This window comes from Chiloscyllium plagiosum, chromosome 14, assembly GCF_004010195.1.
Source record: "Chiloscyllium plagiosum isolate BGI_BamShark_2017 chromosome 14, ASM401019v2, whole genome shotgun sequence".
Classification (NCBI taxonomy): Eukaryota; Metazoa; Chordata; class Chondrichthyes; order Orectolobiformes; family Hemiscylliidae; genus Chiloscyllium; species Chiloscyllium plagiosum.
In genome coordinates, this window is record NC_057723.1 from 67,082,873 (window position 1) to 67,096,067 (window position 13,195).

The 13,195-nt window shown below is 44.0% G+C and overlaps 1 protein-coding gene across 1 annotated transcript in view; it reads right to left on the minus strand.

The window, feature by feature from the left end:
* The window catches only part of LOC122556854 (E3 ubiquitin/ISG15 ligase TRIM25-like), a 37,444-nt gene extending 27,843 nt beyond the window's left edge, over positions 1–9,601 (minus strand). The window contains exons 1-4 of the mRNA XM_043704109.1: positions 9,239–9,601; positions 8,080–8,175; positions 6,763–6,993; positions 6,410–6,432 (exon numbers count right to left, since the gene is read on the minus strand). Of these exons, the coding sequence (XP_043560044.1) occupies positions 6,410–6,432; positions 6,763–6,993; positions 8,080–8,175; positions 9,239–9,601 (713 nt within the window). The remainder of the gene's footprint in view (positions 1–6,409; positions 6,433–6,762; positions 6,994–8,079; positions 8,176–9,238) is intronic.
* Positions 9,602–13,195: the final 3,594 nt, after the last annotated feature.

Below are 13,195 nucleotides of genomic sequence, written 5' to 3' on the forward strand. Positions count from 1 at the left end.
TTTCAAGGAGCTATGAACCTGCACTCCAAGTTCTCTTTGTTCAGCAACACTCCCTAGGACCTTACCATTAAGTGTATAAGTCCTGCTAAGATTTGCTTTCCCAAAATGCAGCACCTCACATTTATCTGAATTAAACTCCATCTGCCACTTCTCAGCCCATTGGCCCATCTGGTCAAGATCCTATTGTAAGCTGAGGTAATCCTCTTAATGATCAGTTCTTTAGTTTTACCAATGCTGAGAATGCATCCTTGGGGGTTTCTGGTGTTGCATGTTATCGTGGAGGAGGTGCTGCCGTCTATCTTCACTGATAGCTATAGGGAGAGGCTGAATAGGCTGGGGCTGTTTTCCCTGGAGGCTGGGGGTGTGACCTTATAGAGGTTTACAAAATCATGAGGGGCATAGGTAGGGTAAATAGATAAGGTCATTTTCCTGGGGTGGGGGAATCTGAAACTAGAAGGCATAGGTTTAGGGTGCGAGGGGGAAGATTTAAAAGTGATCTAAGGGGCAACATTTTCATGTAGAGGGTGGTGCATGTATAGAATGAGCTGCCAGAGGAAGTGGTGGAGGCTGGTACAATTACAGCATTTAAAAGGCATCTGGATGGGTCTATGAATAGAAAGGGTTTAGAGTGATGTGAGACAACTGCTAGCAAGTAGGATTAGATTAATTTAGGATATCTGGTTGGCATGGGTGAGTTGGACCAAAAGAATTGTTTCCATGCTGTAGATGGTTATGACTCTACGATTGTAAGACTTTGGTCTATGGTTCAGGAAGGTGAGGATCCAATTGCAGAAGGCAGAGTCGAGACCAAGGTCTCAGAGTTTTGAGATCAGTCTGGAGGGGATAATGGTGTTGAAGGCAGAGCTGTAGTCAATGAGCATGAGTCTGATGTCGGTGGTGTTGTTGCCCAGATATTCTAGGGATGAGTGCAGGGCTAGGGAAATGGTGTCCGCTGTTGATCTGTTACATTGGTAGGCAAATTGTAGCAGATTGAGGGAGGCTGGGAGACTAGAGTTAACGTGAGCCATGGCCAGCCTTTCGTAGCACTTCATGATTATGGAGATCAGAGCTCCTGGGCTTTATCATTAGGGCATATTGCATGTGCTTTCTTAGTTACTGGGATGATCATGGTCTTCTTGAAGAGGTGGGGACTTTGGCTTGAAGGACTGAGAGGTTGAAGATGTTGGTGAATACCTCCGCCAGTTGGTCCACACAGGATCTAAGTGCTCATCCGGGCAGTCTGTCCAGGCCCATCGATTTCCTCAGGTTGACTTCCAGGAAGACCGATCTGATGTCTGCTGTGGTGACAGTGGGCTGTTGGGGCAGGCGCACTGCATTCTGCTCCAACTCAGCGTAGAAAGCATCGAGTGCATCAGGGAGGGGTGTGTCATTGTCCGCTATCTTGCTCAGCTTCATATTGTATCCGATAATGTTGTTTAGGCCTTGGCACAGCCAGCGGGAGTCTCTTTGGTTGGTTTGGGTCTCTGACTTGGTCCGGTACAGCCTCTTGACATCCCTGAAAGTTTTACAGAGGCCATACAGGTCTAGGTCATCTGCTGCACATCTAGTTTTCAGTAGGGAGTGGATTTCTTAAAGAATCCAAGGTTTCTAGTTGGGGAACACTCGGAGTGACTTCTTTGGTACACAGTGCATTTGCTAATGAAGTCCGTGATGGTGGCAGTGTAATTGTCTAGGTTTTCCACTGTGTACATGAATACGGTGCAGTCCACTGTATCCAGGCAGTCTCGAAGATGGTGATCTGCTGCCTTGGACTAGCACTGCACTTCTTTTAGTCAAGGATCAGCCTTTATTTACATGTTGAAAAGTGTGGTGCTGGAAAGGCGCAGCAGCTCAGGCAGCACCCGAGCAGCAGGAGAATCGACAATTTGGGCATAAGCCCTTCATCAGGAATGTGATTATAGCATTTCTGATGAAGGGCTCATGCCCAAAACGTTGACTCTCCTGCTGCTCAGATGCTGCCTGAGCTGCTGCGCTTTTCCTGCGCCACACGTTTCGACTCTGACCCTCCAGCATCTGCAGTCCTCACGTTCTCCTAGTCACTCTAACCTTACTGAGAAGTCTCTTCCAAAGATGCACACCTTGCAGAAGCTCTCCTCCTCCCTCTACAAGGATGTCAGTGAGTCTTTCTCTCACTGCATCCCCCAGGTCATCTCTTCTGCCTGAAGCTCTTCAGCCACGCCCTGAAGCAGATCCGCTATGACAGACACATCCCCCTCCTCAGCGCCTGGCTATGCAATGACCTATCCCGCATGGAGTCCAGACTACATTCAGACCATCACAATTTGGACCTGACCAAGACAACCACTATCGACAGCAGCTCCAAAGCCTCCAGAAAGGGTTCTACCTCCGGATCCTCCGTTCCACCCTCGCAGCCAGGTGCTGCCACCTACTTTCCCTACAGTCAGCCTTGCTCTAACTCAGGGCCACAGTCTCCCAGGCCTGCAAAGGACCTCTGCTGTTCTTCATCCTGAGAAGGATCCAAATACTCAACAAATGCTTTTTCTCCAGCTTATCAACATTGAGGAATGTAAGTACACCAAACTCTCACATACTTAATTCCAAACCCAGGTTTCCTTGATCATTCCAGACTCCTCTCCCGGCCTCCGGAACTGGTCGGACGCCATTGTCCATGCGGCCACTACTACCGCTGCAAATGATGACATTACCTCTGCCCCGCCTCCCACGGACTGCGGCCACCGCCTACTCTACTGCCAACGTGAAGGCTGTCAGAACCATTGCCGCCAAAACCTCCATGAAGGCTGCCTGTCACGTCACTTCTGCTCCCACGGTTACCGCTGAACGTTCCACTTTAGCCCCCAGCCCTGCTGACCATGTCACCTCCACAGCTGAAGACACCATGAACGTCGGATGGAACATCACTTCTACACTCCCCACCCCGGTTGGCACCAGATGCACCGTTTCCACTCCTCTGATTTATGTCACTTCCTTTGGTGACGTCACTCATGATCGTCTGACCGCATCCACTCCAGAGACAGCTTCCGTCCCTACCCCCAACTCCAGCTATACACCAGCTCCCAGCCCTGCCAAGTTTTTACCATCCACCCCCACCTCTCCACCACCCCAGACCTCCCCCTCACTGAAGATGAATGATCAGTCCTCAGTAAAGGTCTCACCTTCATCCCACTACGCTCCCAGGTCAACGAATTCCATACACATTGCTACTTCGAGCTTTTCTTCCACCGCCTTCACCTTTGCACTTACGTTTTCCATCAGAACTCCCACCCACCACCTGAGGGCCCCTTCTCCCATGACCATATTATGATAGTATTTCACATTAAGATAGAAAGCAACTTTGTTGATTCTAAGACTAGAGTCATAAATCTCAACATGATATTGAATAAGCTATGGCAAATATTTAAAGAGTGCACAGATGAACTGCAACTATTGTTCATTCCTGTCTGACACAAAAACTAAATGGGAAAGGTGGCCCTGCCATGACTCATAAAAGAAATGAGGATAGCATGAGATCCAGTGAGTGGGCAAGCAAATTGGCCAAAAAGAACATCAGACCTGAGGATTGGGAGCAATTTCGGTTTCAGCAAAAGGGATTGATTAAGAGGAGGCAAAACAGAGTAAGCTTGCAGAAAGTGCAAGATTGAAAAAGTCTTTACAGGTATGCAAGGAGAAAAGGTTACTGAAGGCAAATATAGGGCCCCCATACAGTCAGAAACCGGGGAAGTTCCAGCAGGAAATAAAGAGTTGGCATATCAATTAAAGACACATTTTAGTTCTCTTGTCACAAAGGAGGACACAAGTAATGACACAAAAATGTTGGAAAATTCAGAGTGTAGAGAAAGGCAGGAGCTGTATGAAATCAATATTGGTAAGACAATGATGTTGGGAAATTGATTAGATCAAAGACTGGCAAAGACCCAGGAACAATAATCTATGTCCCAAAGTGTTTAAGAAGTGACCCTAGAAATAATGGATGTACTGGAGTCATACATTCAGATTCTATGGACTCTGAAACAGTTCCAAAGAATTGGTGGGCAGTAAATGTAACCACTATTTATAAAAAATGGTCGACATAAAACAGGGAATTACAAACCAGTCACCCTGATCTTGGCAGTGGGGGAAATGCTAGATTGCATTAGAAAACATTTAATATAGAGCACTTAGAAAACAATTGCAGGATTGGACAGAGTCAGCATGGATTTACAAACAGGAGATCTTGCTCGACAAATCTATTGGAACTTTGAGGATGTAGCTAGTAGAGTTGACGGGGGGAGCTGGACGATGTCATTTACTTGGACTTTCAGAATACATTCAATAATAGACTAGCATGTAAAATTAAAGCAAATGAATTATGGGTAGTGTACTGACATGGATTGAGATCTGGTTGGCAGACAGGAGAATAAGGGTAGGAATAAACAAATTATTTTCTGAGTTGTAGGCAATGGCCTGTCGGTTACCACAGGGATTATCGCTTGGACCTCCGCTATATATTAATGATTTAGATGAAGGAACTAAATGTAATATCCCCACGTTTACAGATGACACAAAGCTGGGTGAGAGGGCGAACTGTGAGGAGTACACAGAGACGGTTCACTGTGATTTGGACAAGTTGTACGAATAGGCAAATGCATGGCAGATGAAATATAATGTGGATAAATCTGATGTTATCTACTTTGATAGAAAACACAGGAGGGCAGATTATTGTCTGAATGTGATACATCAGGAAAGGGAGAGGCACAACGAGACCTGGGTGTTTTTGTACTACAGTAACTGAAATTAAGCATGCATGTGCAGTAAATGGTGAAGGAGACAAATGGTATGTTGACTGTACTCGCAAGAAGGTTTGAGTACAGGCGCAGGGGTGTCTTGCTGTGATTATACAGGACTTTGGCGAGAACACAGCTGGAATATTGTGTGTAATTTTGGTCTAGGAGAAAATGAGGACTGCAGATGCTGGAGATGAGAGCTGAAAAATGTGTTGCTGGAAAAGCGCAGCAGGTCAGGCAGCATCCAAGGAGCAGGAAAATCGATGTTTCGGGCATAAGCCCTTCTTCAGGAATGGCCTTGAAGAAGGGCTTATGCCCGAAACGTCGATTCTCCTGTTCCTTGGATGCTGCCTGACCTCCTGTAATTTTGGTCTCCTTGTCTGAGGATAGATGCTCTGGTTATGGAGGGAATGCACCAAAGATTTACCGGACTGATCCCTGGGATGTGAAGAGTCTGTATCAGTTACGTCAAAGAGTGTGCTGCTGAAAAGGCACAACCAGTCAGGCAGCATCCGAGGAGCAGGAGATCCTACGTTTTGAACATAAGCTCTTCATCAGGAATGAAGAGCTCATTCCTGGTGAAGAGCTTATGCTCGAAATGTCAATTCATCTGCTGCTCGGATGCTGCCTGGCCTGTTGTGCTTTTCTAGCACCATACTCTTGACTCTGATCTCCAGCATCTGCAGTGCTCACTTTCTCTCAGTTAGAACTGTATACATTGACCCTAGAAGGATAAGGGGGGAATATCATAGAAACCCAAAAAATTCTAACAGGACTACACAGGGTAAATGTAGCAAGGATGCTCCTGATAACCGGGGAGTCCAGAACAAGGTCACAGTCTAAGGATACTGAGCAGGCCATTTATAACTGAGATGAAGAGAAATGTCTTCACTCAGAGAGTGGTGAGCCTGTGGAATTCTCTGCCACAGAGAGTGGATGAAGCCGAAACACTGAATGTTTTCAAGGAAGAGTTATATATATATTTCTGGTGGCTAAAGGGATCAAGGGGTACGGAGAGAAAGCAGGAACAAGGAATGGAGTTAGTGATGAGCCATGATCATATCAAATGGTGGGGCAAGCTCAAAGGGCTGAATGGCCTACTCCCCTGCACCTATTTTCTACAGATGTATTGAGACTGCTGACAGGTAATGCTTACAGATGTGAAGAGAAGACTTTGGTCATGGAAAGGATTTCCATCTGGGGCTTAGCTCAGGTCAAAAGAAATGCTGAGGTTGTAAACATTTTGGTTCAGCCTCAGGTAGTAACCAGGAAAGGGGTTTGAACCAATGCCTAAGGATGGGCCGAGTAAAATGGCTTCTGAATGTCTGATTGGAGGTAGTTGTGCTCATTTGAGTCTGGATATTGAATTTGTAAAGTAAAAATTCAGAAGCAGTGGAGAGTGGAGAGAGGTGGTAGGGAGGTTGAGCTGAGTTTTGCCAATGTATGGGTAGAATCTCCCAATTCTCACAAGCTGTCCGAGCCAGTAACCCCTCAAACCATAGTGAAGTATCACTTTATGTTCCCATTGTGTGAAAACACTATCTCTGGGAAAGGTGCTAAGATGTGATTCTACTTCCTGTCTGCTCCCAGATGAAGGGAAAGGTTTCCTATCAGCAGCAGCTATTGAATGACTGAGAGGAACTTACCTGGAAAGGAGCTGCTTCGAGTTCTGTGAATAAAGAGAGGAGATCAAATCAATCAATGAACAAAGCAACCACCTAATGGAACTACACAGTGAATTTGGGATGGAGGGGAAAGAGTTCCGAATGGAACAGTAGATGGGGCTAGACCCAGGAATGAGAAACAATCCCACATTTCACGATAGTCCATCCTGGGATAGTATCAACACGCGAAGGACAGGGACTTAGAGAACATCAACACACCAAGGGCAGGACCAAGGGATAGATCCAGTGCTGGGCCCCAACCAATTTACCCTCCCACCAGCCTCACAGAAACTCTGTATTCCCCGGCCCTGGTCCTGTTTAAATTGAAGATGTACCTGAATAAAGAAGACAGGGTCTTTCTGTACCAGGTTCTGGTTTTCCCTGTCTAATGATGTTATCAGATCCATCCTCTTTTTTAAGGCATTAGAACAGCTTCTAATCTTTGAGAGAATGCGGAGACCCTCCTTATCAATTAGTGACAATGTGGATGTTTCACCTTCTTCCAGTCTTCTCCTCCATTTACAGAAGATCTTCTGTAGACCTCCTTTCAGTTCATTGATTTGTGTCTGAAACCAAAGCCAACTCTCATTACAAACAGCCCTTCCTCAAAGCCATTACCCTGAGAACATGGCACTTTTCAGGGACATGTCAGCTATTTTTGAATATTGCTGCATCACTGCTAAAGATAAATAAGCTATGGGGGTGGGGCAGAGTGGTTTCCACTGGGAGGGAAAACTCCTTGTATCCTAGGTAGTTTCACCAGTGTTATCTTGAGTTCTGAACCCCCATGAATTAAGTTATGAGGAGAGTTTATACAAACCAGGATTTTATGTACTAGAATTTAAGAAGTTAAGGAGTGAATGGGTTGACCTTACAAGGTTTTAAGGTGAGATGAAAGTGTAATAGAGAGAAAATATTTCTATTGGTTAGGGAATGTAGGATGATGGGATATCAACCTTTTGGGAGTGAAATTTAGAAACACACAGCCTGGTAAACATTTGGAACTCAAACCTGAAAACAGTAGATGGTGCTACCTCAATTGTTAATTTTAAGTTTGAGATTAACAGGACTCTATCAATCAGGGTCATTAGGAGTTTGGGGCACTGGTATAAAGATGGAGTTAGGCCACAGATCAGCATCTCACTGAAAGGCAGAGCAGCTGTAATCCCACTGAAAGGCAGACCAGGCCTGAAGCTGTAAATGGCTAATTGCCGTTCCTGTGTTCCCCTGTAGTTCCTTAGAATTTTGCCCAAATTGGACAAGTCCTCATTTCTTGGCGGCACAGTGGCTAGCACTGCTACCTCACAGCACCAGGGACCTGGGTTCGATTCCAGCCTCGGGCAAGTGTCTGTGTGGAGTTTGCACATTCTCCCCGTGTCTGTGGGTTTCCTCCAGGTGCTCCAGTTTCCTCCCACAACCCAAAGATGTGCAGGTTAGGTGAATTGGCCACACTAAATTGCCCATAGCATTCAGGGATGTGTAGTTTAGGTACATTAGTCAGGGGTAAATGTAGAGTAATAAGGTAAGGTTACTCTTTGGAGGGTCGGTGTGGATGATTTGGGCCAATGGGCCTGTTTCCATACTGTAGGGATTCTATGATACCTGGCTGCATGTTTCAGAGTGAATCCAGTTCCAGTTCCACTTTTGCCTACCTGTGTTTCAGCTTCATGTCTCTCCAAGTCTCGCTGTTTGCTGGAACAATTCTGCTGGATTCCTTGAAGCTTCTCAACCTCTGCCTGCAATTCTTTCTGGAAAGGCATTTAGAAAATGTTCAGAAAGGGATTCAAACTGGAGTATAAAAGAGAAACGATTCGCTTCCAGGAGTAACCTGATTAGCTGTGGTTAGAAACGGAATCACGGAATGGTTACAATACAGAATTTTCCTTCTATTCATTCATGAGGTGTCGGTGTCACTGGCTGTGCCAGCACTTATTGCCCATTCAGAGATGAGAATGTGGTGCTGGAAAAGCGCAGCAGGTCAGGCAATATCTGAAGGGCAGGAGAGTTGGTGTTTCAGGCATTCCTGATGAAGGGGTTATGCCCAAAACATTGACTCTCCAGCTGTTTGGATGCTGCCTGACCTGCTGTGCTTTTCCAGCACCATCCTTTTTGCCTCTGATTTTCCAGCATCTGCAGTCCTCACTTTCTCCTTTATTGCCTATTCAACCCATCAAGTCCCTACAGATATATTCCCTTCTACGGCTCTCAGTAACAAGCTGCTCCCCGCCGTGTACAAACTTAACAATCTCTCTCTCTCTGTCTCACACGTGCACAGACACAGACACATACATGCGTACACACAAGTACGCACACACAACCTGCTTCTTTTCACAGTGACACACTGGGGTGCGAGGGGAAAACCAGACAGATTCAGATGCACCAACGTCTCTCAATCAACAATTCCTTTGTGCTTTTGGAGTATTTTCACCTACTGAGTTTCCCCCATGGGTCTTCCCTTGCTCCCACCCAACACTGATGGCCTTCTCCTTGTTGCTCAGAGGACAGAATCCGCCAGTGTAACACAGTATCTGACATGTACTGCTCTACAGCCCTGAGCCATGGAGTGCTGATGCCAGTGGGGCAGTCTCAGTCTCACTTCAGTGTCCAGTGCCCCTTCTAGTGCCCAGCCCGTTCTCTCAGGATGTAAGAGAAAGAGGATGAAGCAAATCTGACTTACAAAAAACCAATCAGCTGTAAACCAAGGCTAATAAGAAATCACTGGATTAATTCAGCATCATCAGTAATCTGTTTTAATTATTGCTGATCATCAAGAAGATCACTGCCATTAATATCAAGAACTGTATCACTCACCTGAATAGAGGCTTGTGTCTGTTCCAGGCTCTGCAGTGTATGGGACCTATGTCTACCCAGTATTATACAGGCACTACATAAACTTATAGCATCATCTTCACAGTAGAACTGAAAGAGTTTCTTATGGTCAGGACATTGTCTGCTCGTAAGGTCAGCTACAGGTTCAATAAGGATGTGTCCGTTAAAGGGCGGTTTGAGCAGATGTGGTTGCAAATGAAAAGCACAAAGTGAAGCTTCACATTTCAAACATGTCTTTGCAGCTGGTGTTGAATTCTCGATACAGTAGTCACACAAGATGTAACCCAAATCAGCAGAAGGCTGTGAACTGTTGTATAGTTCCACCATGTTACAGTCTGCGGACATTCTCTTCAAACTGGGGCTGACCTTGAAGTTCTGGCAACCTAAATATCCAAATTTCCCCAAATAATTTCAAACAGAAACTGTGCTTATAGTAAATGTTCCAGTACACACGACGATGCCACTCTGCTTCGGAACTTTGAGATGTTTCTACAGCATCAGTAGCAGAGGCTTCATACAGCAACACAGAGAGTGAGACACGAGGATGGAAAATGAATCCCTTATAAGATTTACAGCATTGAGAGACAGTGTTATTTTCAGTTTCATGATTAAGGATGAGGCATAATTCAGAACCAATGTGGGCGGCACAGTGGCTCATTGGTTAGCACTGCTGTCTCACAGGGCCAGGAACCTGGGTTTGACCCAGCCTCAGGCGACAGTTTGTGCGAAGTTTGCATATTCTTCCTGTGTCTGCTTGGGCTTCCTGTGGGTGCTTCGGTTTCCTCCCACAACCCAAAGGTAGGCAGGTTAGGTGAATTGGCCACGCTAAATTTCCCATAGTGTTTAGGGATGTGTAGGTTATGTGTATTAGTCAGGGGTAAATGTAGGGTAGTCAAGGAAAGGGTCTGGATGGGTTACTCTTTGGAGGAATGGTGTGAACTTGTGGGCCAAATAGCCTGTTTCCATGCTGTAAAGATTCCATGAATATCAGAAAAATGAGATGGTAATGTTGCAATGACTCATTTGTTGTCACCGCAACTTCAGGGACATGCTCACCACACTTGCAATGCCCGTTATTTTACTGCATCGAAAAGAAAAAGGTAAATAAAATGAATCATATTTGAGTAAAACAATTCTTCAAATGTTTTAAAATAATTCAAGTATTGGGCTTGGGATTTGTTCATTGCTCATTGCTCACTCCAAACAGTTGTGTTGCATTGTTGTTCACTCTCCCTGGAATTTAGGGAGTAACGAATGATTGGGAGGGATGTAGTGATGGGTAATGAATGAGGGAGCAAGGCTGAGTTCGGTTGTGAACAGGGGAGTGGGGATATGAAATCAGCAACTGAGGAGGTGATGGCCTATTATGTTCTGAGGACTTGGGTTCAAATCCTGCCATGGCAGATGGCAGAATGTGAATCCAATTAACATATCTCGAATTATACACAGGTTGATTAGGAAAAGATTGCAGTAAAGGGGCTCTTGTGGTACAGTGGTAGTGTCCCTATCTCTAAACCATCAGACTTGGGTTTAAGGTCCACCTGGTCCAGAATTGTAACTTAACATCTCTGAACGGGGGTTGGCTAAAAATATTCATAAGGGTGTGCTAAACAATAATAGCGATAAATAACTGCCTGTCTACATTAAGAATATCCTGATTTTAATGAGTCAAATGTGATTCTGTGTTCAAACTGGAGCTGGCTCAACAAATAACTAATTTTAACAAACCAATCCAGCTATTTTGGCCATTTGAAAGTTTCCCCTAACATTTATTTTCTGATCATTTTTATTTGTCTCAAATTTAAAAGAAACCACAAGATTACAAAAACATCTCAGTCAAGCTTTGTTCGTGGTTTGAATGGTAATGACATCTGACAAACAAATCTGAAAGTAGTTCAACAATTTGTGAAGGGAAATTTGCAAGGGAAAACCCTGTGAAACTTTTAAACACTTCAATTAACAGACCAGGACAGAGGTCCTTGTTTCAATCTGATCACCTTGACAAGCCATTTTCCTGCTTGAAACATTGTGTATTCTGAACCCAAAAGGACCACGGATGTTCAGTGGTTTGCATATTTTTAATATATTCGAGTTGGGGTATAATGGACATTGGTGTAATAAGGAAATTAAAGGTTATAACAGTGCAAGAAAGTGGAGCTGAGGTAGATGATCACATATCTTCCAACTGAATAGTAGGTTGATGGGCCACATGAAAACAGAAATTGTGGAAATAGAAGCTGTAGTAGATTATTATGGTCCTAAAATCTATTCTGCAATTCAAATAGATTGTTACCGACCTTTTATCTCAATACCACTTTTCTGAACTATCCCTTTATCTCTTAATGTCTTAAATATTGAAAACTCTATTTATTTCTCTCTTGTACATACTCAATTACTGATCCTCCACAGCCTTCTGGGATAGAGAATTCCAGTCATTCTTCACACTCTCAATAAAGAAATTCGTCTCAGTTCAGTTCAGAATGTGAACAAACTCCTCAGCATTGATTGCACAACCCCACAACCCTAGATCCTGTTTTGTATGGGCACAGCACAACCAGCCATTTATACTTCTCATTATCAGCATTCCTCGCGCTCTCAGTTTATCATCATAATCCTTTTGTTTCCTTCTTTATGTTTCTCTTGGCACTGTCCCAACCCCTCACGCAACCTCCAAAATCATCAGCGTAAACACGATCCTTTCCTATTTGCTTTCAGTCCTGACAAAGATTCTCTGGACTGAAACATTAAGTCTATTTTCATCTCCACAGTTGTTGCCAGACCTGCTGAGTTTCTCCAGCATTTTCTGATTTCTTTTCAGATTTCCAGCATTCACAGTTCTTTGTTAGAAGCAATCGATTTTTATGTTCCATGCTAGTTTACTTTGATACCCAATTCTCCTTCTTTTCTTAGATCTTTATTTTATTTTAGAAGCAATCTATTTTTATGTTTCATGCTAGCTTACAATTGTTATGGACCAGGCCAGAACCCCTGAAAACATTTCAAGAATGTAGCCTGGAGCCTAATCTTGTTAGTTGTTTGAAGCAGGTGTATAGTAGATATTTCAGGAGTGATGCAGCTGGCTCAATCACTTAGTTTGAAACAAAACAGAACTTATTTACAAGATTACCAAATGAAACACAAACAAAAGACAATAGAATACAGAATAACTTAACCTATGAGAAAACCCAACAGAATTGGAACTCCCACAGGATTCTGGGAAATCCAAGATGGAGGACGGGAAAAATTTCTGGCTGTAAGAGTTGCTCCTTTTTTTGAGGTATTTTAGGTGCTGGAGGTGATTTCCTTGAATTCCAGGAGCAGCAATTACTGTTTTATATGCTGTTGCATTGTTTTGGAACTTTGGGGGGAAAAAAGTCAAAACAACAGCAGTTTTAAAAGGGAGAACAGAAAAAGGAAGCATATGGTGAGGACAGTGCAGGAGAGAGAGAGAGAGAGACAAAGAGAGAGAGAGAACCTGCACAGTTACTGCCTTTGCTGCTTTTGGATTCATGTGTTGTTGGACATTGGAGTGTCTCTGGGAAAATTAACAAACAGTGCATTTCACAACTAATCTTAGAGGAACCTGTTTGGGCGAAGTTCACAACACAGAATCAGGTAAGTTCATTGTTGTTTTAAGTCTGTCTAATAGAAAGGCTGCAGTAGTGAGTACAGTGGGTTCTTTCTTGATTATATGTTTTTGGAGATAAGTCTCTTGATTAAACTTAAAATATAAGCCATAACTATAATTTAACCTGGTGCGGTGTTTTGTGGAGGAATAAGACGGTGTAATTTTCTGGGTCTGTAGATTATGAAGGAGCAAAAATGGCCTTTGCAGTGATATGTACTTCTTGTCAGATGTGGGAGTTTAAAGAGCATTCAAGGGTTACTGCGATTATATCTGCCATAAATGCTGTTGGATGCGAATCTTATCCGATCGAG